We start from the raw sequence: 21,864 nt of genomic DNA on the forward strand, positions 1-21,864 counted from the left end.
GCTTGGCATGGGGAGGGGGTGGGGGCACTAATTAGAGGGAGAGGGTGGAAGAGGCATGGTAGGGGAAGAGGTCACAGAAGACACGGGGGGGTGGGGTTGAGGGGTTGCATTAGGCGACTGTCATTCTCTATAACAACGGCCTGATATGGGAAGGGTGATGGGTGAGAAATTTTGCTTTTATTTTGTGTGTGAGTGAGGGTGTTTCTGTTTTTCTCTACTAACACTGACAGATGGGACCTTGTAGAGACACACCCACTTAACCCTCCCTTGTGTGCATAAACACACACACATATACATTTGCCTTCTGTGACTAAAAGGTCCCGTTGGTTTCACTGTCAAAACAACCAAGTCTCATTTCTATATGTGCCTGTACTCACTTTTATTAACTTGTTTGACAGCGATGTTTCCCAAAAACACACTATACTTTCAGTACGATGTGTCGCGATTTGTCTTCCGTTCCAATCATCATTTATTACTTTAGAATTTCTAGTCACTGGGTATTGCTATTTGACTGGTAACCAATAATACTGAGTAACGTAAAGAGTAACTACTTCCACAGAAAGGGAAGTAGTGAATTTGTGGAAGGAAATGACAGGTGTGCTATAGATAAAGTCATGAAGTCAAACTAAAGTCATTGTTTTTAGTGTGTTCAATTCATGCACTCTGCAAGCCCATTTGTTTGTACCTCTGCGTCTAAATTGTTTTGATCTTATTTGGACAAAATTGAGTGGATCCTGTTTCAATAAGCTTAAAGGAAAACATGGATGCACACAATCGATCTATGTAAAACCACTTGCAAAGCAGCTTGTATAATATTGTTGTACGCAGATGTAAACCCTCTTTAAAACACCCTGTATTTTCCTCATCTTCCCTATTTCTTTGCTCTCATTGGATTAAGAAATGCCCCATTGTGTAGGGCATATAGGCTAGTGCACGTTGTGTCCATCCCTCCCCCTTCTATAAACATGACTGCATAATAAAGTGGCTCTGCAGACAATAGACAGAAGGGATGTGGGAACCTGCGCTGCCTGGCACTAAGCTCAGGGAACCAATCACAGGGGTTCTTTCCAATAACAGACACCCTACCTTCTTGCCCATTATGCCTTGTATGCCCCCCCCCCCCTTCATCTATGCTCACTTGCTCTCTATTCTTAAACCATTGCCCTTTGTCTCACTCTCTCTTATTGTGTGTAATTAACCATTTAGTGTGAAGTAGGACTGTAATTAAAAGTTTGGTGCGAGGTTGCAGAGAGCGCCTCAGCTGAAGGGTTTAATGGAATTTACTATGCTCTTGATACAAACACTTATTTAATTGACTCTACTGTTCAACTTCAGTTAAAGGCGCTGAGGTCAACACCACATAAATCTAAATTTGCTCACTTGCGCTTCTTTAACTTAAATATGTCTATGTTTACCTTTGACAATGAGTTTGTTTTTGTCTCTTTGCATTATATATTGTTTTTTTTTATTTATATAAAATTGATCTAAAAGTTACCAGTGTCTTATTTGATTGAACAGATACCTCATATTAAGTGCCTGATGCTGTCTCGACTCATTTAACAGCAATCTACACGCCAGGTTGTAGATTTATTCAAAAGCTTCCTGTGAGTAGATAAAAAAATATGTCTGCTATTAGAAGTAAATTAGTAGTACAGACAGATACTTCACCTACAGTATTTTCTTAATAAGCAGAAAAACCCTTTTTCTGCAGTGCTGTGGGTCATCCAGTTGAGTTTGAATTCAGTAAGCTTGCAACCTCACTAATTTACTGTGTGGATTTCATTGCCTTTTGCTGGCACTGAGTGTAACCAGCATACCCTTCACTTTCCTCATTTAATCTTTTACAGACACACTCTCATCTAAGGGATTTCCCCACTTTTCTCCTTTTTTCCCCCCCTTCATAGTCTTTTTCAATAAAGCCCACCCCCACCTCTTCAAAAGCACTTACTCATCCATCATGGATTACGAAAAGAGCTCTCCTCCTCCAAATGAAAGACCCGTCTCAGTAAATGTATTTATGTTTGTTCTGGGCAGAGGGGAGCTGTGTCTCTCACACAACTATTCTTCTCATCTCTTGCACATGCAGACTGCCTTTTTAACAGTTTAGCGTTTGTGTGAGTCTGCACACACACAAACACACACACACACTCTTTCCCTCTCAGGAGAACATTAATTCTTACTGATACACTTGTTAGATACAGATTACACCATAGATGCTTACACATTACCCAGCCAGATAGTGTTATAGCAGCACTTTTCTTTCCGCCAGTGTAGAATAATGTAAATGAACAGGTAAATGAACAGATTTGTGACAATGTGGGTTTAAGTACAGTGTGAATTTTTATTTTGTTTTTTGTTTTTTTTTCTTGAGATGTTACTGCATGTGCAGATGAAATTAGCGTGGATGCACCCCTGTTGCACCAGCACAAACACAGGCTGTAGAAGCTGGGCGCGTATGAGGCATGCTTAAGTGAGGGGACTTTCATGTCTGTGGTCAGGGTTCATCTGCCTCTTGTACCAGACTGGCAGCAGAAATGAACAGTAAGCTGACCGAGTACCACCCATATGTATCTTTTTTATTTATTTTTTTTGTTAATTGTTATTACACAGAAAATGAATGCCTTTTGTTTGAGACAAAGTACTGTGTGACTATGATGTTTTTCAGAAAGATGGAGGAAAGGTATGAAAATTGCGTGCAAAGGTGGAGGAAACTGAAAGAGACAGAAGAACTTAAAATGCACTTTTGACAGAGGTCTCTGACTACATTTTTTTGGTAGTTACTTATCTGCTTATGTAAGTAACCACACCCAAATTTTTAGTAAATACAGTCAACTTTCTGTTTTGTTTCTAGTTGGGTCTTGGCCACATTATCTTTTCAGTTTCAGAAAACATTAAATTAAACTCCCACTCGCGTCTCATTCTATCAACAACCAATATGTGCTTGTAATCTGAATGAATTCTGCACAAAAGCTTTCTCAGACTTCTGTATGTGCAGTGAGCAATATAAAATCTGGATCCGATAGTCGCTGAGCCATTGACCCCAAGAACCAAAGCTTTCTGAGTTCTGAGAAAGGTTACCGGTTTCTTAAAAGGTTCAGTCAGTGCAGTCTATATTAACAGCTAACAGCAAAACTGGAGCTAAGAGAGGCTCGGTGTAGGGGTGCGATTTGAGCTGGGGAGATGGAGGCCTGGAAACGGCCAAGTAAGGAGACAGAAAAAAAAAAAAGGAGAAAAGAGACGGAAGCACCAGAGATGAGGTATTGAGAAAGATAAAGACCCGGAGGGAGAACTAACACAACACCAAACTGAGAGACAGGTAGACACAGAATAATGACAGGGAGAGGGAGAGGGAGAGAGAGAAAGAGAGAGAGTGAGAGTGTGTGAGCAGTGGAGTTTTGAGGCAAGTAGCTGATGGAAAGGGGGGGTAAATGGAGTGGGGAGGACAGAGAGGAGAGGAGAGGAGAGGAGAGGGGGCAGGGCAGTGTGTATTCACCATCCTGCTCTCTGATTGGTTGAGGCAGCATCAGCCGGGCTGGGCTGAATTTAATCAGAGATGTGCGTCACCAGCTGCAGTTCCAGGCCAGTTTCCCTCACTCTCCCTCTTTCTCTTAACATATGTGTTTAAAATCTCGTAAAAGGGGGTTCCAACAACTGTGAACGTGTCCTTTTACATGTATGTGTGTTTTCTCTAAACATTGTGAGACGTGCATGTGTTTGTGCCGTGATGGAAGTGTGTGTTTCTGTGAAGGGCATCAACAAAAGAAAGGACAAAACAAAGACTGTTACCATATGTTTTTCTTTGAAATACTTCGACATGAGTATTTTCCTCTGTGTAGAGGTGTTTTGTATTTGTCTACGTTAATGCAAATTTGAGTTTCCTACATTTCACTGCAGTTTCCATGTGTCAGCAGGTAGGCTGCCATCTGGATTGGTGTTGTGCTTACTGAGAGGTGTGCTTTCAGACAAGCTGTTGGCAGGTGTAGTGAATACTTCTGTGCTCTGAATTTACTTTAACCTCCAGTGTGGCAGCTTTTGCCTGTGTGTGCATGTCAGTGTGTGGTTAATTGCCAGCGCTGCTGCACAGGACTGCTATACATTCAGGCTCACACCGGACATAGTAAGGTTTTAATTAAATTATTTTTGTGTCATCTCTTTCCCACTTTAAAATCCTTCTGCACACACAGACTGTCTTTTTCTCTCTCTCCTCTCCCTTGAGTGAAGGCAGTCTCAGCTGTTGTGTAGAAGGGCCATCATCAGCTTGATTAATTGTGCATATACGCATGGAGCAAGAAACTGTACTTTACCGCAGCTTTTAGGTCATTAGCTATTGGCAGTCATTATGAAAGCAGCTATTTCTGTGCAGCAGGGAACTCTCAGGTAGAGTCCTACTGTACCACATGTAGCTCACTTTCCCTCTCCACCTAAACTCCTACCCATAGGTGTGTACACACTCTGACTAAGACCAGCATCTTCAGCTTCCTCAGTAAGAATTATCCAGAATGTATAGGTCAGACATTTTTTTCTTGAATCCTGCAGCACCCTGGAGAGGGAACTTTAGCTAGGCCAATCTGTTTGGTTGCTAGCTATCCAGGTCCTGCTAATAATAACATCCTTCAGGCTAACGCTCAATTAGACGGCTGGCTGGTCACTGCAACCACAGGGAAAGGGTCAGACTGAGGCCGAACCAGCAGGGAAAGGTGTGTGTGTGTGTGTGTGTGTGTGTGTGTGTGTGTGTGTGTGTGTGGAGAGCAACAGAAGAAAGTGTAATGAAGGGGAAAGGAGGTGTCTCTCTGTGTTTATGTGTGCATCAGTGTTCAGGCAGCAGAAAAAATATGACCTTTTCATAGAGCGCGTCTGGTCCAGTAACATATGTTCCACAAAAGGCTGCATGAGGCAGTGAACTTAAAAGGATAGTCCACACCAACACACAGTGCAGACAAGCAGATTAAATTATTCACACCTGCTGAGTGCTATACTTACATATAACAAGTCTGCTGCCCGGTCTTTAACGATCTTTAGAATATGACTTGATAAGGTTGCTGTTCTCTGAGCTGTTTCCACATAAAGTATTATAACATGAAAAAAACACAATTTGGGATACCAAAGAATTGATTAAACAAGACTAACAAACCTGTTTAGAGACTGTCACACATTTCAACATCTTGATTTACTGTAGAAATCTAAGCTACAGATTTTTTGTCAGCCAATGTCCAGCGTCAGCAATCCCCAACTAAATATAATTTCTGTCATATAAAGGACAGGTAGTTTACCCAGACATTAATACCTTGCTATGTTTATGTGTCTTTCTATGTGTGTGTGTGTGTGTTTGTGTGTGTGCACCTGTGTATCCATCCAGTGCCAGAGCCTGCTCCCACTAAGCCCAGTCTTGGCCCACCACCCCACCACCTCCACCCCGCCAGCCCTGTGCTACCCCTCTCCTCCTCTTCTTCTTCTGGCAATGGCAAGCGTGCCTCCTCCAGTAGCCAACTCCCAGCTCAGACTCCCCCTCAGCAGCAGTGCCAGTTGTCCTCTGCCAGTGCTCGCTACCCACCCAGAGAGGTGCCCCCACGCTTCCGCCAGCAGGAGCACAAGCAGCTACTGAAGAGAGGCCAGCCACTGCCTGCAGGAGCCCTCAGCGCTCTCACCCTCTCCTCCTCTTCTTCCTCCTCCTCTTCGCCCTCATCGTCTTACGCTTCTTCTTCCTCTGCGACTACCAGCAGCACTATCCCAAATTCTGCCACGTCCACTGTGGGCAAACACCAATCAGGTTTGTACCAATGCCGAAAAAATGTATGTTGCCTGCATATTTAACAACATTTTGCTTTGAAAATTGTCCTTTTAAATCTAACATTCAGCTTCAACTGTTTTTATTTCCACCTTGATTTCCTCAGATTTTGTGAGACAAATGTAACATGTTTGGAATTATAAATAGTTATTAGGAGTACATCATTCAGCTTTGTTTGAGCTTTGTTTTCAGTTTGCCTTGGCACAGCGTCAGTGGTATGTAAAAGGAGCATTGACAGATTTACTGCATTGGAGGCAGCACAATAAATTATGGTGGCTATAATTGTAGTTTAACAGCACACCTTCACTTCCTGTTGGTATAAAATAAAGATGCCATGCAGCTTCTAAATTATGGGTAGGCTGACCAAATTAAAATTAAATTAAAATTTAAGACTCAGATCTAAGCTGTTTTCATTTGGCTGCTGAACCCGCTTTTCTCCTTCCTTCCTTTTGCCTTCTGAAAAGATTCTGATTACTGTTTCCAAAGTCAGTCTCTGTGCTGTTACTGTCTGTAAGTCTGGATCTTGTTGTTTATAACACTGGCAACAGCAAACACCAAATTCTTTCAAATCCTTGGAAAATGTAGTTTAGATTTTTTGTCCAAGTTAGAAGAACATGGTTCAGCTGTTTTAGCTTTTGCATGCTCTTTTTCTTGACTTGGAGGACCACACACACACACACACACACACACACACACACACACACACACACACACACACACACACTCAGACCTCTGTAGCCAGCGGTATCTGTTTAATGAACTCACTGGTGGCCCCCTAAGGTCACTAATACTGAACCTGCCTTAAGGTGCTCATTGTGTGGCAGATTGTGTGTACTTGTAGGCAAGTAGTGTGTTGATAAAGGATGGTCATGAGTAATTTATATCATTATTGCAGCTGTATTACTCTTAGTTAATCAGCATAGCGGTGTTTCTTTTCACATTTATGCGTTCTTTTAAGGTGTTTATTTTCCTCTGTCAATTGCGGTCATACCGATATCCTCTAACATAAACGCTATAACTTTGAAGATGTAGCCTTCTCTTTTTTCTTCTTCTTTCTTTTCATCACTGTTTCTTTGCTGCTCTACACTGCCTTTCATTACTGATTCAACATTTGGTGGGAGAACACAGGACAGTCAGTAAACAAAACTGCAGCAGCTGTGGCGCATGGCTAGCCAGTCAGACTGCATCCCTCTGGATCACACAGGCAACTGGTCCTTGTATGCTCTGTCTAGTTGCCCAATCACAGCTTCAAACGGAATCCTGCGACTATGAAGCCTTTTCATGATTACCAGTCCAAATACTTACTACAGTTTTTTAGGGCTTTTTAAATGTGTTTTCTGCAGTAAGTTTGCAGTAAATTAACGGAAAATGTGAATTGGTCTCTGTTCCTTGTTTACTTTTAGCATTTCATAAACACCATTTAAACATTAAGCATTGAAACCTGTTTCCTTTATTGTGGATTTTTTTAAATTGATAATCAGCTCAGAATCTGAAACTTCCCATTCCTCTGCTGTGTAGTGCAAGGTTCCCTCAACTGTGGAGCATTATCTAAACTTGACTATAGGCTTAACTGTCAAGAGAAGCAATACCTCAAAGCCTTTTAGATTTAAAATAATATATTTCTTCTTTTCCTTACTCACCAATGTAAACCCCCCCTGGGTGAGTTTATTAACCTGTAATTCCCATATTATTCCCCAACAGTTGTTTTCCTGGGCTTTACCTTAGCCTGGTTTTCCCAGGGGGCTCTTAGTACAGCACAGCCAGTAGCAGGGTAGCCATGGGCTGGGTTTCTCCCCACTTCCCCCTCTTGTTCTTGTCCTGAAGGCTTCTCCTTTACACCCTGTTTTTTGTTGTCTGCTCAGCTAATAGCCTCAAGCTAGTGGCCCTGTTGTTGCGATGATTGCAGCATACATAATTCAAAGAGTGGACATTATTATAAAAAAACTTACTACTCTGCACTTGAAGATGTAAGCCCAAGCCTCTGCTTTAGCTGCATAAAACATTTCTAATTTACAGTAGAAGAGCTTGAGTAATAACTTAATTTACTAGTTTACATGAAGATAATACTACACCATGTCGTGCTTTTGTAAATACCAGGCCCAGCTGTTTGTAGTAATATGAAGTGTCTCAAATGGAGCTCCAACAGAACTGCTAATATAAAGTATGTAGTACTTCTATTTCAGTTCTGCTAGATATATGCAACTCTGTCTTTTGCACTTATACGTCCATGTAAACAAAGTACATTGAATTAATTTAATCATTGTCATAGGTAGAATAATTTATAACTTTTTCTCAATCTAAATTTATAGAGCCAAAATCAAAATTACCGTATCATGTTTTGTAGAGTTTGATGTACCCTATCTGCACAGATACAAATTTTTTGTGCTCAATGTGTGATGAACTCTGTATTAAGGACACATTTCTGACCTCTCTGTTGAGGTTACTTGGGCCCAGAGGGATGTGATGATGTCTTGGTTCTTGATGTCTCGGATACTCAAACAATTTTTTACTTGTGCACGTGCAAACACAGACACATGGACACAGATGTAGTGGCTGTGCAGCAGTAGGAACACACTAGTCTGACCTAGTTGTGTCCTCTCAGATCTGTGTCTGCCTTGCAGGCCAGCTGGCTCAGAGTTTAAAGGGGAATGTATACACACACAAACACATTTTGTATGCTGTGGTATTATTGGATAGCTCTCCTAAGGTGGTTAAATGAATTTCTTTTGATGAATTTTGTTGCTAATTTGCGTATAGTTGCTTCAGAAAAACTGATTTTATTTAGATACCATTTTACATTTAAGTGACTTAAGTGTGTGTGCGCGATGTGTAACATTCCAGCATGCTGTCCACACACACACACACATACACATATACACCACACCATCAGCAAAGTCTGAAAGGCAGCCCCTCACTGACCCACTCAGGCTCAAGGACATTCACACCAATCCCATACAACCTTCACTCTTTGAAGCCTATTTAATTGTCCCAAACACCAGACACAGCCCCCCTGTCCCTTCTCCCTCCCACTGTTGCACCCACCATCCCCGTTTCTCCAGCTGACTGGGGACCATTAAGTAGTCTGGAGGAGCCAGCAGCTATCCAGACAGGCTCCCCAGTAGCAGGTGCTGGAGTGGGGGTCTCTTAAGACTGTGGGAACTGCAGCCCAACAGCTGTTTGCTGGTCACCCAGACAGATCCAGAAGGCACTCTGCTGGGTGCTGTTAAAACACTTGGCCCTTTCATTCGGGCCATTTTCATTTGCAGGTAAAGTAGTTTGGTTTTTTATTCAAGTGAAATGCTCGCTCTTAGTAAAAATATTCTCTGCTGAGTAAGGCAGAAACTATAATGTTTAAAATGTGGGGGGGTTCTTTTTAAAAGGCTTAATTTCCTAATGTTTGTTAAGTACCATCTCATGCAAAAGCAGATCTACTTCCTCAAACATGGTACCATTAAGATGTGAAAGAATAACTGCCGCTTAGATCATGGCAATTTGTATTTTTTTTAAATCATCAAATAATCACATCACTGCTTGGCTGTAATGAAGCCAGGTAGGTATAGATTGCCCCATGTGTTCCAGCTGCGTACACATAGGCTCACATGAACCCCCTAGTGGCTTCATTAATGCAGCCTGTGTCAGGGAAACCAGAGGTGTCACCATGGTCTCGCTCTCCTATTTTCTCTCTTTTCTCAGTAGAGGTAAACAGACATGAATGATGAGCTTTTTAAACCCTCCTGTGACCATTTCCTCAGTCTTTCTTTTTTCCCTCTTCCAGAAAAACAAGTACATGCGTCTTTGATCCGAGTGGGCGTAAAGCATCCCTCAAAGAGATATAGAGAGATGTAGAGGGTCTATTTGGGGACAAAAGACTACTAAACCGTCCCCTCCTGCTCTGGCTCTGGTGTTATGTCGCCCTATAGTGTGCTCTGAGAAAACCAAGCATACCCTCTCGACTCATGGTCAAAATAAAGAATCCATTTTTTACTACACCATCTCTTCTAGTCTGTTCATACTTTCTCTCTCTTACCGTCTCCCTTTCTTTTCCCTTGACATTGCAAGTGCCAATCCCATCCCCCCAGACTTTCCTCCATTTCTCCCTACCACCCTCTCCTTCTCTGCTTCTGTCACCCTGCCTTTCATTTCATTCAAAGGGGAGGGGAGGCGTTTATTTCTTGGCTACCTGCCCATTTCTATGATGGCAGCTCATCTCATTATCAGAGGCTCATCTCTGGCTTATTTTTGTTTCAACTCTGGCAAGCTGGCATCAAAGTCTCAGTATGTTGTGGCTGTTGTTTAATGTCACTTTCTCTTCACCGCAAGCATGGCTGTGCTCATCATTAAGAAATTGTTGTTATTATTTAGTGGCAGTCTGGTCAGGTTAGCAAGCCTGTATCTTGCACACAAGGACTTGCGTATACATGCACACAAAAAGGCATCCTTGCTCCCAGTTGGAAGCATGAAGAGGCACAGAAGGCTCTTTGAGTTTTTATTTTTGACCCTTTTTATTCACAAAGCGTAATCAGAGACTGCCCTCCTAATTGCAACCAGAATGAAAGCACCACATTACTGACACATGATTGCAAATGGTGGATGGAAATAATTGTCCCCTTTTCTTTGTTTTTCACGTTCAGCTTGCTTTCGTCTCGCCCTGCCAAATCACTGCTTTGCCAAATATCAGTAAGACCTTTCTGTTGGAATGTCTGGGGAGACATTTGAAAGCAGAGCAGTCGAAGCATGTTGAGGAGTAAGGAGATGGAGGCTGTTTTGCATTAAAGCACACATGTATGTATTTACAGAGGTAGACACAACAGCTTTAGCTGTTAGTTTTTGTTGAGGCAGATGCCCACATTTGCTTTCTGCACTGTACACAGTTACTCAAATGCATGCACACACTGCACATACTGTAGGTCCAAGATCACAACTCAGTCACCCCAGTAACAACAGTGTGTAGTTGTGGTGAAATATTTGTATTTTAGCTTTAAGGATGTCTGCTGTTTCCCATCCTTGCATGGATCTGTGTGAGCACTCTGAGCGTGGCGCTGGTGCACCTTTCCTCAGGTATTTTTCCACTCTCTCCCACTCTTTCCCTGACTGACCCCTTTTTCTCCACTGCCTGCAGCATACACTCATTTTTGTCTACCTTTTTTTTATGCGGGTCTTTGTTTGAAATTTATTTTCTATATCATGTACATGTTTGTCAAAGGACTGATCCAAAGATGGCACTAAATGTGCAAATGAGACTGAGACAAAGACAGAGTGAGGAAGATGCACTGGGTGGGTGAGGGGTCGCCCAAACAAAATTTTCCTGAGGCTGCAGCCTCAGCTTCTTGGCTATGTTTCAAAACTGATAAAATGGCACTTCTCTGTGCTCAGAAAGCTCCCTTTGACAGAGTGGGTGGCAGCAGGCATGCACCAAATTAGTAGATCTTAAATGGTTCCAAAACAGCCTTTCAGAGCAAGATTATCCCTATATGTCAAATCCCTAAAGAATAAATATTCGAACTATTGGAACCTCTTTGACTTATTTGTTTAGCGAATACAGTGTTTCAGTTATTGTGACATCTGACACATTCCTCAAAGTTAAACTGCTTTTTTTTTCTTTTAAAAATTATATCAACACATCTCATCCTTCAGTGTGCAATGACAGATACAGATACACTTCATAATTTTGTATCTACTCCGTTAGCTCAGAGAGATTAGGCATTGGCTTTCTAATTGAATGACTTACATCTGACTTGTTTTAAAGTTTAAACAACTTGAACTTTCCTTCAGAAATGACACTGTTGCAGCAGTTGTGAAGGGTCACTTTTGCTATGATGTTTTAGTGGGATTTTTTTCTGTCTTCATCTGATTGCGAACTGAGTGCAGAGCGGTTTTGGTGTGTGTATGTGTGCCGTCAGTCTGACGACCCTGTGCGATAACGTTGCCTGGGGAGTGGAGATAAGTGTGTTCAGGCGAAAATTGCATTTTCAGCCACTCTGTGGCATGTTGTGCAGTATCTTAAATCCACATATCTGCCAGTATTTGTGTGTGTGTCCACACATCTCAAACAAATGGACTTTTCCCTCATCTGACTGGATTGTTTTGACCACTGGGTCTTTATCTCATGATGGATAACTTATGGCTATTATGGAAATCACTGTAACAATCTGATGGAAAATAATGCCAGAGTAATGGAAGGTAAGGCAGCTTAATTACCAAATAAGGCAAATATTTTAGACACAGCCTGGGTTTATAATTAAAGGTTAGTGAGCCATGCTTACTGCAGTTACGCAGGAGTTTAGCGTGAAGTGTACTGTTGTCTGTTAGGCAACTAATGCTTGTTGAAATGGACTGCTTGTGTTATATATGGTTTGACATTGCACTTTGTCCATATTTAATGAATTTGCATTTTATCAGTGGGAATGTGATGTTTATAGCCCTTTACATGCATAACATATCTGCTATTTTATCACTGAAACATTCAGTTATGCTGAGTGTTGGAAAATATCAGGTAAATGTGTAGCTTACATGTACACATTTTGGCCATTTCACAAGACTCATTGATTTTCCTTTCTCTACCAGGAGTTACTGGATTAATTTCTCCCCTCGCGTGCTTGGTTGGCTTCTATGGTGCTGAGATTCATAGCAGTTCTCATTGGTTTTTAGCCTATTACGTGAGGATGGCCTAGCAGTTAGGATGTTTGTGTGCTGGATCAATAGCCTCTCCTGCTCTCACCCACTAGCATTAATAGGATCATTGATTAGCTGCCTCCCACTGATTGATTACCCTTTTACAGCATAAAATCAGTCTATTATTAGTTCCCCCTCTGATGGGATGCATTTGTGCATAATGAAATTTCTTGTGTAAGATATTATGTTGATTAGAAAATCATCCAAAGTGTTCTGTTTTTGGTAGTCTGATACTGAATTGATAGATCGTGCTTGAAGGCTGGTAAGTAGTAGGAAAAAATTTACATGCGGTCCTCAGTTCCCTTATTGTGATAACAACAAGCGTGTGTACACACACAGTATTATGTATATACGAGACGTAAGAAGCCAACATACACACAGGAAATGTTATGTGGTTTCTTAGTGCAGTGCAGTTGGAGGAGGAGTAGGCCTGGTGGAGCGTAGGGAGTGATGGATGAGAAGCCATCCTGGTTTCATTCCAATAAATGAGCGGCGTTCCACTTGGGCTTCCCTTCACAGCCCCAGCCAGCAAAGCCACGATGGAGACGGATGGGCCTCTCACTGCTGGGTGTTAGAGGAGAGCAGGGGGAAGAAAGGAAGAAATTAAAAGGTGAAGAAAGAGGGGGAGTAGGAAGTGAGAGAGGAGATGTGGAAAGAGAAAGAAAGCAGGAAGAAGGGGGAAGTATAATGTATAAGGGCAGTTAGATTGTGAGAAGGAAGTAAGGGGCAAAACAAGATGGCGAGGTGCAAGAAAATGAATTGTAAAGAAGTAGGTTGAAGTGGAAAGTGAGGATAAAGAAGAGGAAAGAAGGATTGAGAAATAAAAGAACATGAGAGCTCCCTATCTTCATTTCTGTTTGGCTGACTGCACCAGGGCAAGGATATATGGATATGTTGTAGCTGATATGACATGTAGCACGCTTGGCTGTGCATCCTGATTATGTGTTGGACTGTGGAGCGTGCAAGTGTGTGCCCATCTCATCCTGCCAAGTCTGATAGCTAGCATTAACCAACCAAGAAGATAGAATTGGTCGAGGAGACTAACAGGACTGTATTACGTGATGTTCCTTGGCCTAACATAATGTATTTTTTTCTCTCTCTCTCTCTCTCTACCCCCCCCCCCCCTCCCCTCTCTGTGTTTTTTCTCTTTCGTTACTATGTTTCCCCTTTGTCTCAATCTCTCTCTCTCCCCTTTTGCCGTTAGACATATCTTTCCATAGTGGCTCTGTTGCCCAGTATGAGACGTCTCATTGGGGAGCCTCTTTACCAGTTGACAGCGTTTCCAGTGCCACCACCTGGGACAAAGTGATTATTGACGGAAGCGACGCAGAAGCTTGGCCCTCCATCAGCCGCAGCAGTGACCCCAATCACCCTACTGCACCAGAATGCCCCTTGGGCTCAGCTAGCTCTAACCAAGACACCAGTGCTGTCACTACCACCAGTAGCAGTAGTTTTCTGAGTATGGCCACAGGTGCTGCAGGCCAGCAGGCCCACTATCCCTCGCTCAAAGCTAACAGTAATATGATGACGGGACCTGGGTCAGCCAGTACATTAGCTGGTAATAGGGGCTGGGGCTCAGATGGGAAACAAGATGGTATAAATGGTGGCAGAGTAGGAGCACCCAATAACTGGGGTTCTCCCAATTTTAACTTGAACCTCAATCCCAATGCCAACCCATCTGCCTGGCCTGTTCTCGGCCATGAAGGTGGTGGAGGTGGCAGTATTGGCCCCAGTGGGGTGTCAAACTCCTCATCCCTCCCTCCAGGTATTAATGGCAATGGGAACATTGGAAATGGGAACCTGGGAGGTTCAGATAATGGTGGGGGAGGTTGGGTTGGCATGATAAATGCTAACGAAAATGATCAACAGCACCCTTCAACCAACACAAACTTGTCCTTCAATATAGAACCTGCTAACCTTAACACTGATGGACCAAACCACACTAATCAACAACAGCAAGCTCAGGAGCCTATGAGCCCTATCCATGGGTTAACTGGCTGGGGAGGCCAATCACCCACTGAATCATCCCAGCTCAATGGGGACACAACAGGCAGCTCTGTATGGGGAAGTGGAGAAACCAAGGCAGCTGACTCTCCCAAGGACTCAGGCTGGGACTCAACTCCTTCTGGAGGCCTTTCTGCATGGGGCCGCCAAGGCAGTGGTGGTGGAAGTAGTGGAAGTGGTGGTTGGGGTGAATGGGGTAAATCCTCTGGTGATGCATCTAAAGGCTGGGACTCAGTAGACGCTGGTAGTTCTGGTTCAGGCCAGGACCAGCAACTTAGCTCATGGGGCCAGCAGTCTGGAACAGCACCAGCAAGCGAGGGTAGTGGGGACAGCAACGAAGGTCAATCCCACCACAGAGACAGGTCCTCCAATATGGATTTTGCCCCTTTACTACCCCGGCAGGACCTGGACCCTAGGGTGCTGAGTAACACTGGTTGGGGACAGACCCCCATCCGACAGCACACTGTATGGGAGATGGAAGAAGCCAACTCTGATGATGGGAAGAGCAACAGCAGCTCAGACACCTTAGGAGGCTCCGGTCCTAATGGCGGACCCTCATCCATCAATGGAGGTACCATCAACCCAAACATTGGCCCTAGTCAGAGGCCTGGGTCTGGAGGAAAAAATGACAGTGAAGGATCATCATCCTCTGGCTGGGGAGCTCCCCTACCTCAGCCAGTCCAGACTGGATCAGGATGGCGAGACTCCTCACAGTCACTCAGCAAAACCCCAAATGGCACCTCCAGTAGCTGGGGAGACCCTTTACCTACCAGTGGTCCTAGAAATGGAGGCACACCATCCTGGAGTTCTGAGGACAAAACACCCAGTTGGGATGATGGCCTGATGAAAAGTCAGTCTACTAGCTGGGGAGAGGGCCCCAAAAGCTCTCATGGTTGGGGCAACAGTAATGGGGTCTCAAATGGGTCCAGCACAGGGGACTGGGGAGAGGCAGAGGTGAAGAACAATGGATCCTCCAGCATGTGGGAAGGAGAAGGAGGAAGTGGTGGATGGAAAGAAAGCCCCAGAGGAGGAAATAGAGGAGGGGGCTGGAGTAAGCCTGCTCCCACTGTGAATAATAGCAGCTGGGGGGAGACACCACGCACCAATGGCCCAGTGCAGGGAGGCTGGGGCTCTTCCAAGCCCCAAGAAAGCAGCAGCAGCAGCACTGGCAGCGGAGGAGGTGGCAGCATTGGTTCATGGGGTGGTGCAGGTTCTGTGAAGCAGAACACATCTAGCTGGGGCAATGCCAGCAAACAGGACCAGGGAATGGAGCCCACAGGCTGGGAAGAACCCTCTCCTCCCTCCATACGCAGGAAGATGGAGATTGACGACGGAACTTCCACCTGGGGAGATCCCACTACCTACAACAAGACTGTCAACATGTGGGATCGCAACAATCCCAATAATAACCCAGGTAACAGCGGCCCACCTCCCAGTAAGAATGGTGGAATGACTATCCCCAACAATAACAACAGCAATCACTCTGTCGGCCCTGGCAACAACAATCACCATCTTGCTCACCACATGCATCACCATCCTCAACATGGGCAACCCCCAACTCACCTGCAACACCATGGAAACAACAATGGGTCACCCAACAGTGCCTCACATCCAGGTGCAGGCCCCCAGGGTAGACCCCCCCTCGCCAACCCAGGTAACATAGTATGGCTTTGCTGTCTGTATTTGATATTCTGAAAATGCTTACAAAGTTTCTATTCTCTTTAAAACCAACACTGAATGTTTAAAAATGCACGGTTTGTGTGAAAAGCAGGTTGAAAAATAGAGCTTCTGAGAGCATAAATATGTTTTATTAAATGGCATTCAGCTGAGAGTTGTTTTCACTCATCAACACGTACAGTCACTAAACTATTAATAAAACACATTGTTGGCAGTGGTGGTTAGTCTGTTTGGATATTATTTCTTAAAAGAATTCTCTCACTGTTATTAAGCAGATAGTCTATTAGTTTTTTAAGGCCTCTTAATGGTCATGCATACATAATTAAGACTGTACATCAAGCTTAAGTTAACGCTGCAGTCAATTCAGATAAGTCTATGTGAAGACAAAGGCCATGCATATATACATGGCATTGCCTAAATGGCCAACATTTTTGATTATGAATGATACCATTGCCCCCTGCTGTTTGCCATTTGCACTGCACCTACCAAAGCCTCATGACTGCCTTGTGCTGAACACCATTAAACTCATCACCCATCTCTACTGAAACCAATACAGATGGAGGAAGAATAGATGGAGTTAAAGAGTTTATACTGACTAGCCTGAGCTGCTGCTTTCATCCATCTCCTACACATTCATACACATGCGCGCGCACTCATACACACAGCCCACTTGATGAGGTCAACAGAGATAGTCAAGGACCTGCTGCTGTCAGGAGGAGGCTGGTATTAAAGGCCTCTCTATATAGACAGCATGTGACTATCTCAACTGACAAGCTTACTGTTTGTCTCTCTTATTAACATGTCACTGTGCTCATCAAGAGGGTCTGAAAAGACAGTGTAACAAAAAATCATGGAAGCCATGAAACTTCAGTAGATTCGTGCAGTGCGGTGTTTCTCTTTTACTTGGTTTATGATAATAAACAGTTGAAGAAATATCTCACTTGTGTATGAATACCAAGCAGATTTCAAGGCTAAAGGCAAGGTGTTTTTAAACATGGCTTAGATTCAGTTTATTTCTGTTTTGAACCATCCATCCATTGTTTAGTACTCAAGGGTGAAGTTTAGTGGCATAATGTATAACTGCATGTTGAAAGTAAAAATTCACTAATGTACAGTTCGTTTCTAATTCCCGTCTCTCTTTCAGGTTGGGGAGAACTTCCCAGTGTTCAGCCCAAGTCAGAGCCTGCATGGGGAGAGCCAGCAGCTCCAACATCAACTGTGGACAATGGCACCTCTGCCTGGGGAAAGCCCCCAGGTGGTGTAGGAGGATGGGGAGATGGTGGCCACGACTCCTCTGGACCTTATGGCAGGGCCAGTGGACCCCCAGGTTCTGCACCCTGCAAGTCAGGTAACACCCACGGATGAATAATATTTTCGGTGACGCATGTACCAAGATGCTGAACTATGTTCACCACCATCTGAAATGGTTTAAATTTACCACACCTTGTAAACTACACAGTCGTCCCAGATTTATGGTATGGATTGTGTGACATGAGATTTGGGTTGTGTCCAGTGGTACCACACTTCATGTAAGAGACTGAGCAATGTTGAGTCCCAGTATGTGTGCGCTATCAAACTTCAGATTAAGGATATATTATATAGGAAGTTTTTTAGACCTCTGTAGCATTGTTCCACTTGTAAAGGTGTTTGTTAGTGCTACTGACATGTTGCTGAGATTAAAGCAATTCCACACCTCAGTAGGTCTTGCTTATTTGTGCTGCTGGTCTGAACCTTGCACAGGCAAAGTACAAGTGTCACATGGCAACAGTGGCACCAAGTGGTCAGGTTGAAAATCTCCTGCAGCTCACACTCTGAAATTGTTTGCATATTGTCAGTGTGCATGTAGGATATATCACAAAAACTAAAACACTGTAACACAGGTGAACAACACACTTTCTGTTGTTTTCATTTCTAATTTCTCACATCTTCCTTTTTTCTTAATGTTACTTCATCTCTTTCTCAGGCCCCAAACCTATGCAAGATAGTTGGGGAAATGGAGGAGAGGAGATGGGGATGTCTACTGGCCAATGGGACGCAGAAGATGGGGACATGTGGAACAGCCCCACCTCCCAGGAGAGCAGCTCTTCTTGCAATTCCTGGGGCAATGGACCCAAGAAGGGTCAAAGCAAGGTCAGAGAACACACCTGACTGCTTTAAATGGGAACTGTTGTCATGTAAAAAAAAAAAAAAACAATATTTGTCTATTTTGCTTGTGTGTTGTCAGGGTAAGATAGGCAACAAGCCAGATGAGGTTTGGATCATGAACCGTCTCATCAAACAGCTCACTGACATGGGCTTTCCGGTATGTGACAATATATATTTAGAGAGAAGTTCTCACAATCGACACATTTTCATTTAGGTATAAATCTACAAGATCTGGATTCGGTACAGAATCCTCTCATGCACAGTGCAGAAACACATGAAGATACACAATCAAACGGTGGTCAGTGACAGGCGTATGTGTTCTTTGTGTTACAGAGAGACCCTGCTGAGGAGGCTTTGAAGAGCAACAACATGAACCTTGACCAGGCCATGAGTAAGTTGACCAACATGTTTGTGTGGATTTCATCGTTGTGTGTGTATGCTAGTATGTGACTAACTTGTGAGGAGTTAAGACCAGAATTCAGTTACTGTTTGCACATTTGCCTTTCAGTTCAACAGGGTGTACTACCAACCCTTACCTTTCCTAAAAATGGGGTATTTAACTTCAGTGAATGCAAGTTTTTACTTGTTGTGCAACACCAGCATACCCAAATGCTATACAGATATATTGATAATGATGTGGCATTTTGAATACATCTCTCCAAATCATCATTTCATTTTAGGTCACAGGGTGTTTCCCTGTCTAGATTTAATAATTATTGTGTCTTCCCCCTTTCTGCTCCCAGGCGCCCTGTTGGAGAAGAAGACGGACCTGGACAAGCGGGGCATGGGCATGTCTGATTACAGCAACGGCATGAACAAGCCCATGGTGTGTCGGCCCTCTGCGCTCTCCAAAGACCCCTCTGACCGCAACACGTTTCTTGACAAGGTAAGACGTTAAACTGACACACCTTCAGGCCATCATTGCATCATTTTTGCAATTGCCTTTTTAGGCCTCCACAAAGACAACACTTGTGGCCAGAAGAATTATGTTTTCAGGTTATCAGTCCTTCCCCTTCTTGTGAATGTGATATTTCAGGAACACCTTGCCTGCTTGGCCTCAAAGATAAACTGATTTGGTAGTCAAAGGCCAAGGCCACTGGGGCCTTACAACACACATTTAAGGTCATAGCCAAAAAGATTAATAGGCTAGTTATGGCAAAAGGGGAGACTGTGACCATATTTCACATTTGGTCGTATAGTGTCTTGGTGACACTAACGTTGGGTGCCCACCTCGACACTTTTCTGGTTGTATAGATCTTTTGTGCTGTCGTGTTGAAGTGTGTGTGTGTGTGTGTGTGTGCGTGTGTGCGCGCGCGCAAGCACAGATGTTTTTCTGATTTCATGGTGACAAAAACCTGTTTACACAGCTACACGTGGGGACTCACCTACCTGCATGAAAACCTACACTGTGTGTGTGTGTGTGTGAAGCATGCCCATTTTAGGATTTGTAGCTTCTTTACTGGCCAGGCATGTGAACACAAACAATGATTTTGACTATGATTTTTTATTTATCTTAGTGAACTTTTTACATGTACATCTGTAGTCCACCACAAGCTCACCTGTGCCGATATTGAGATTCAGGTGATTGTTGTTGTGTGACTTGGATGTAAATCTCAACCTTTTTCTTTCTTTTCTTTCTTTATTTTCCAGGATGGTGTTCTGTCAGATGATGCCCCCCCATCACCGTTTCTGCCTTCCCCCAGCCTGAAGCTCCCCCTGGCCAACAGTAGCCTTCCTGGGCAGGGTCTGGGACAGGGCAACCCGGGGCTGGCCATGCAAAACTTGAACAACAGACAGCAGGTAACACACTCATGCAGAGCTCAACATGAGTTGGGAAAAATTACAGAAACACTCGACAAACTCACTGTATCAATGCTGTTGGTGAAAATTGGCTCAGTTTATTCACTTTTCATTACAGCAGAAAATAAAATAACAACAACAAGCATTTTGCTGTTCTGTATATTATCCCACAATTCCCGCAATTTCAACAGTGTAAGCTGAACACAACAAGAACATTTGAGCAGCTGCTTTACTGACAGCAGAATATGCTGTCTGATCGTACGATCAAACCTTGGTCAGTGCAAAACACATTTTGGTCACCAGTCAATGCATAAAATAAAATGACTTCATGCTGGATTTAAGTGTATATGACGTAGAGATGGCAAGAAAAAGATAAATATGTTTTACACACACCACTCTACCTGCGTGCTCTCCCAATTCTGCCCTTTTCCATTGCTCACTTATGTGTATATGACCTTGCCTGAAGTGCCCATTGAAATCAAATAGTTATGCTCTATCAAATATCACCCCTAGAGGCAGCCATGGCCCAGAAAAACTGCAGCATGTCCTTGAAACCAAACAAAGAGCAGGCTTTAAGCAGGCTTCTTTTTTTGCACTGGACAGAAATACCTCCTCAGCAATGTGGAACTGGAAATGCACAAAGCTGCCTTGCACTGGCTAATTGTTTCAGGCTAACTGATTTATCAGACCATTCATAATGTCATAATCTGATGACAACTAGCTGTTCTTAGTTCCTGTTCCTCATATGGTTTTGTGCAGAAGGTGTACTGTGAAGTTATACCTCCAGGGTAAATGCTTTGAAAAATGTTTTTAGACATTGCTATGTGTGCTGGGACGATTATCCACCTTTTTGAGTGTACTTGAAATTTTCCTTTTCATCCAGTTCAAGTGCACTCTTTCATGTATTATACAAAGTCATCAAATTGACAGTTGAATGCTCAAGTCTTGCTTGAGGTGTTTTGTAGCTCTTCTCTGATGTCGCAGAGAATTTCATTTTCTCAATTCAGTGGCTCAGCTCTTGAGTGAGGAAATGGCATTGAATGGCTTTAGTTATTTGAGTAAAAGTGGAGGTTTTGAAGAAGTTTCAGTGTGCCTTAATGACTCCTGCTTATAGATACCCAGTGGAATGTTTGGCAGTAGTGGAGCAGCACAAACCCGGGCCATGCAGCAGCAGCCTCCTCAGCCACCAGTGCCACCTCTCAGCTCCTCCCAGCCTAGTCTACGTGCTCAAGTGCCTCAGTTTCTCTCCCCTCAGGTAGGTAACGCACACCTAGTGATGTACATATCGGATGTCTAATAGCTGGCATATTAGTGTTTGTCCTATAACACTATTTGACATCCATATTTTCAAATGTTGATTTCTCTACTGGTGTGTCTTTGTTCTGCATAATTTCTCTTTTTATTTCTTAAAATATTAAAACTGTCCCCTGATTGTGTGAATGTGACTGTGATTTATTTATGCTGGATCTTGGGGATGTGTAAATATTTGTTGAAAAAAAAAAAAGAACAATAACTCACAGTTTATTTACTCATGAGAATTTTTATCAACTATTGTTTACATTTAACATAGTATCCACAATCTGAGTGATATACTTAACAAGAATCCATAACAAGTAGCATCATTTCAGCCTATCACATGCTTTTAAATTTAAAAATGTTATAGAAAGTAAAGCAGTAGAAAAGTACTGTGAAGACTGGTATTGTTTGGAAAGAATACTTGGCTCCTTTAGCAGACACTTTCTCTTCTTCTTCTTGCATGTGTAGTAGTGAAGTGACTAATT

At 43.2% G+C, this 21,864-nt stretch overlaps 1 protein-coding gene across 4 annotated transcripts in view; it reads left to right on the forward strand.

The window, feature by feature from the left end:
- The window catches only part of tnrc6c2 (trinucleotide repeat containing adaptor 6C2), a 54,216-nt gene that overhangs the window by 17,496 nt on the left and 14,856 nt on the right, over positions 1-21,864 (forward strand). The window contains exons 1-10 of one of the 4 annotated variants that reach the window (XM_046410777.1): positions 5,637-5,767; positions 12,861-13,067; positions 13,662-16,115; positions 17,283-17,486; positions 18,102-18,268; positions 18,363-18,440; positions 18,617-18,674; positions 19,027-19,169; positions 19,934-20,083; positions 21,198-21,338. In XM_046410777.1, the coding sequence (XP_046266733.1) occupies positions 13,007-13,067; positions 13,662-16,115; positions 17,283-17,486; positions 18,102-18,268; positions 18,363-18,440; positions 18,617-18,674; positions 19,027-19,169; positions 19,934-20,083; positions 21,198-21,338 (3,456 nt within the window). In that variant the 5' untranslated portion in view covers positions 5,637-5,767; positions 12,861-13,006. Of the gene's footprint in view, positions 1-5,356; positions 5,768-11,347; positions 11,966-12,860; positions 13,068-13,661; positions 16,116-17,282; positions 17,487-18,101; positions 18,269-18,362; positions 18,441-18,616; positions 18,675-19,026; positions 19,170-19,933; positions 20,084-21,197; positions 21,339-21,864 lie in introns of those variants that run through there. The other 3 variants (XM_046410760.1, XM_046410786.1, XM_046410768.1) reach the window with 3 other exon arrangements.

This window comes from Scatophagus argus, chromosome 2 (assembly GCF_020382885.2).
Source record: "Scatophagus argus isolate fScaArg1 chromosome 2, fScaArg1.pri, whole genome shotgun sequence".
In the NCBI taxonomy this organism is placed as follows: Eukaryota; Metazoa; Chordata; class Actinopteri; family Scatophagidae; genus Scatophagus; species Scatophagus argus.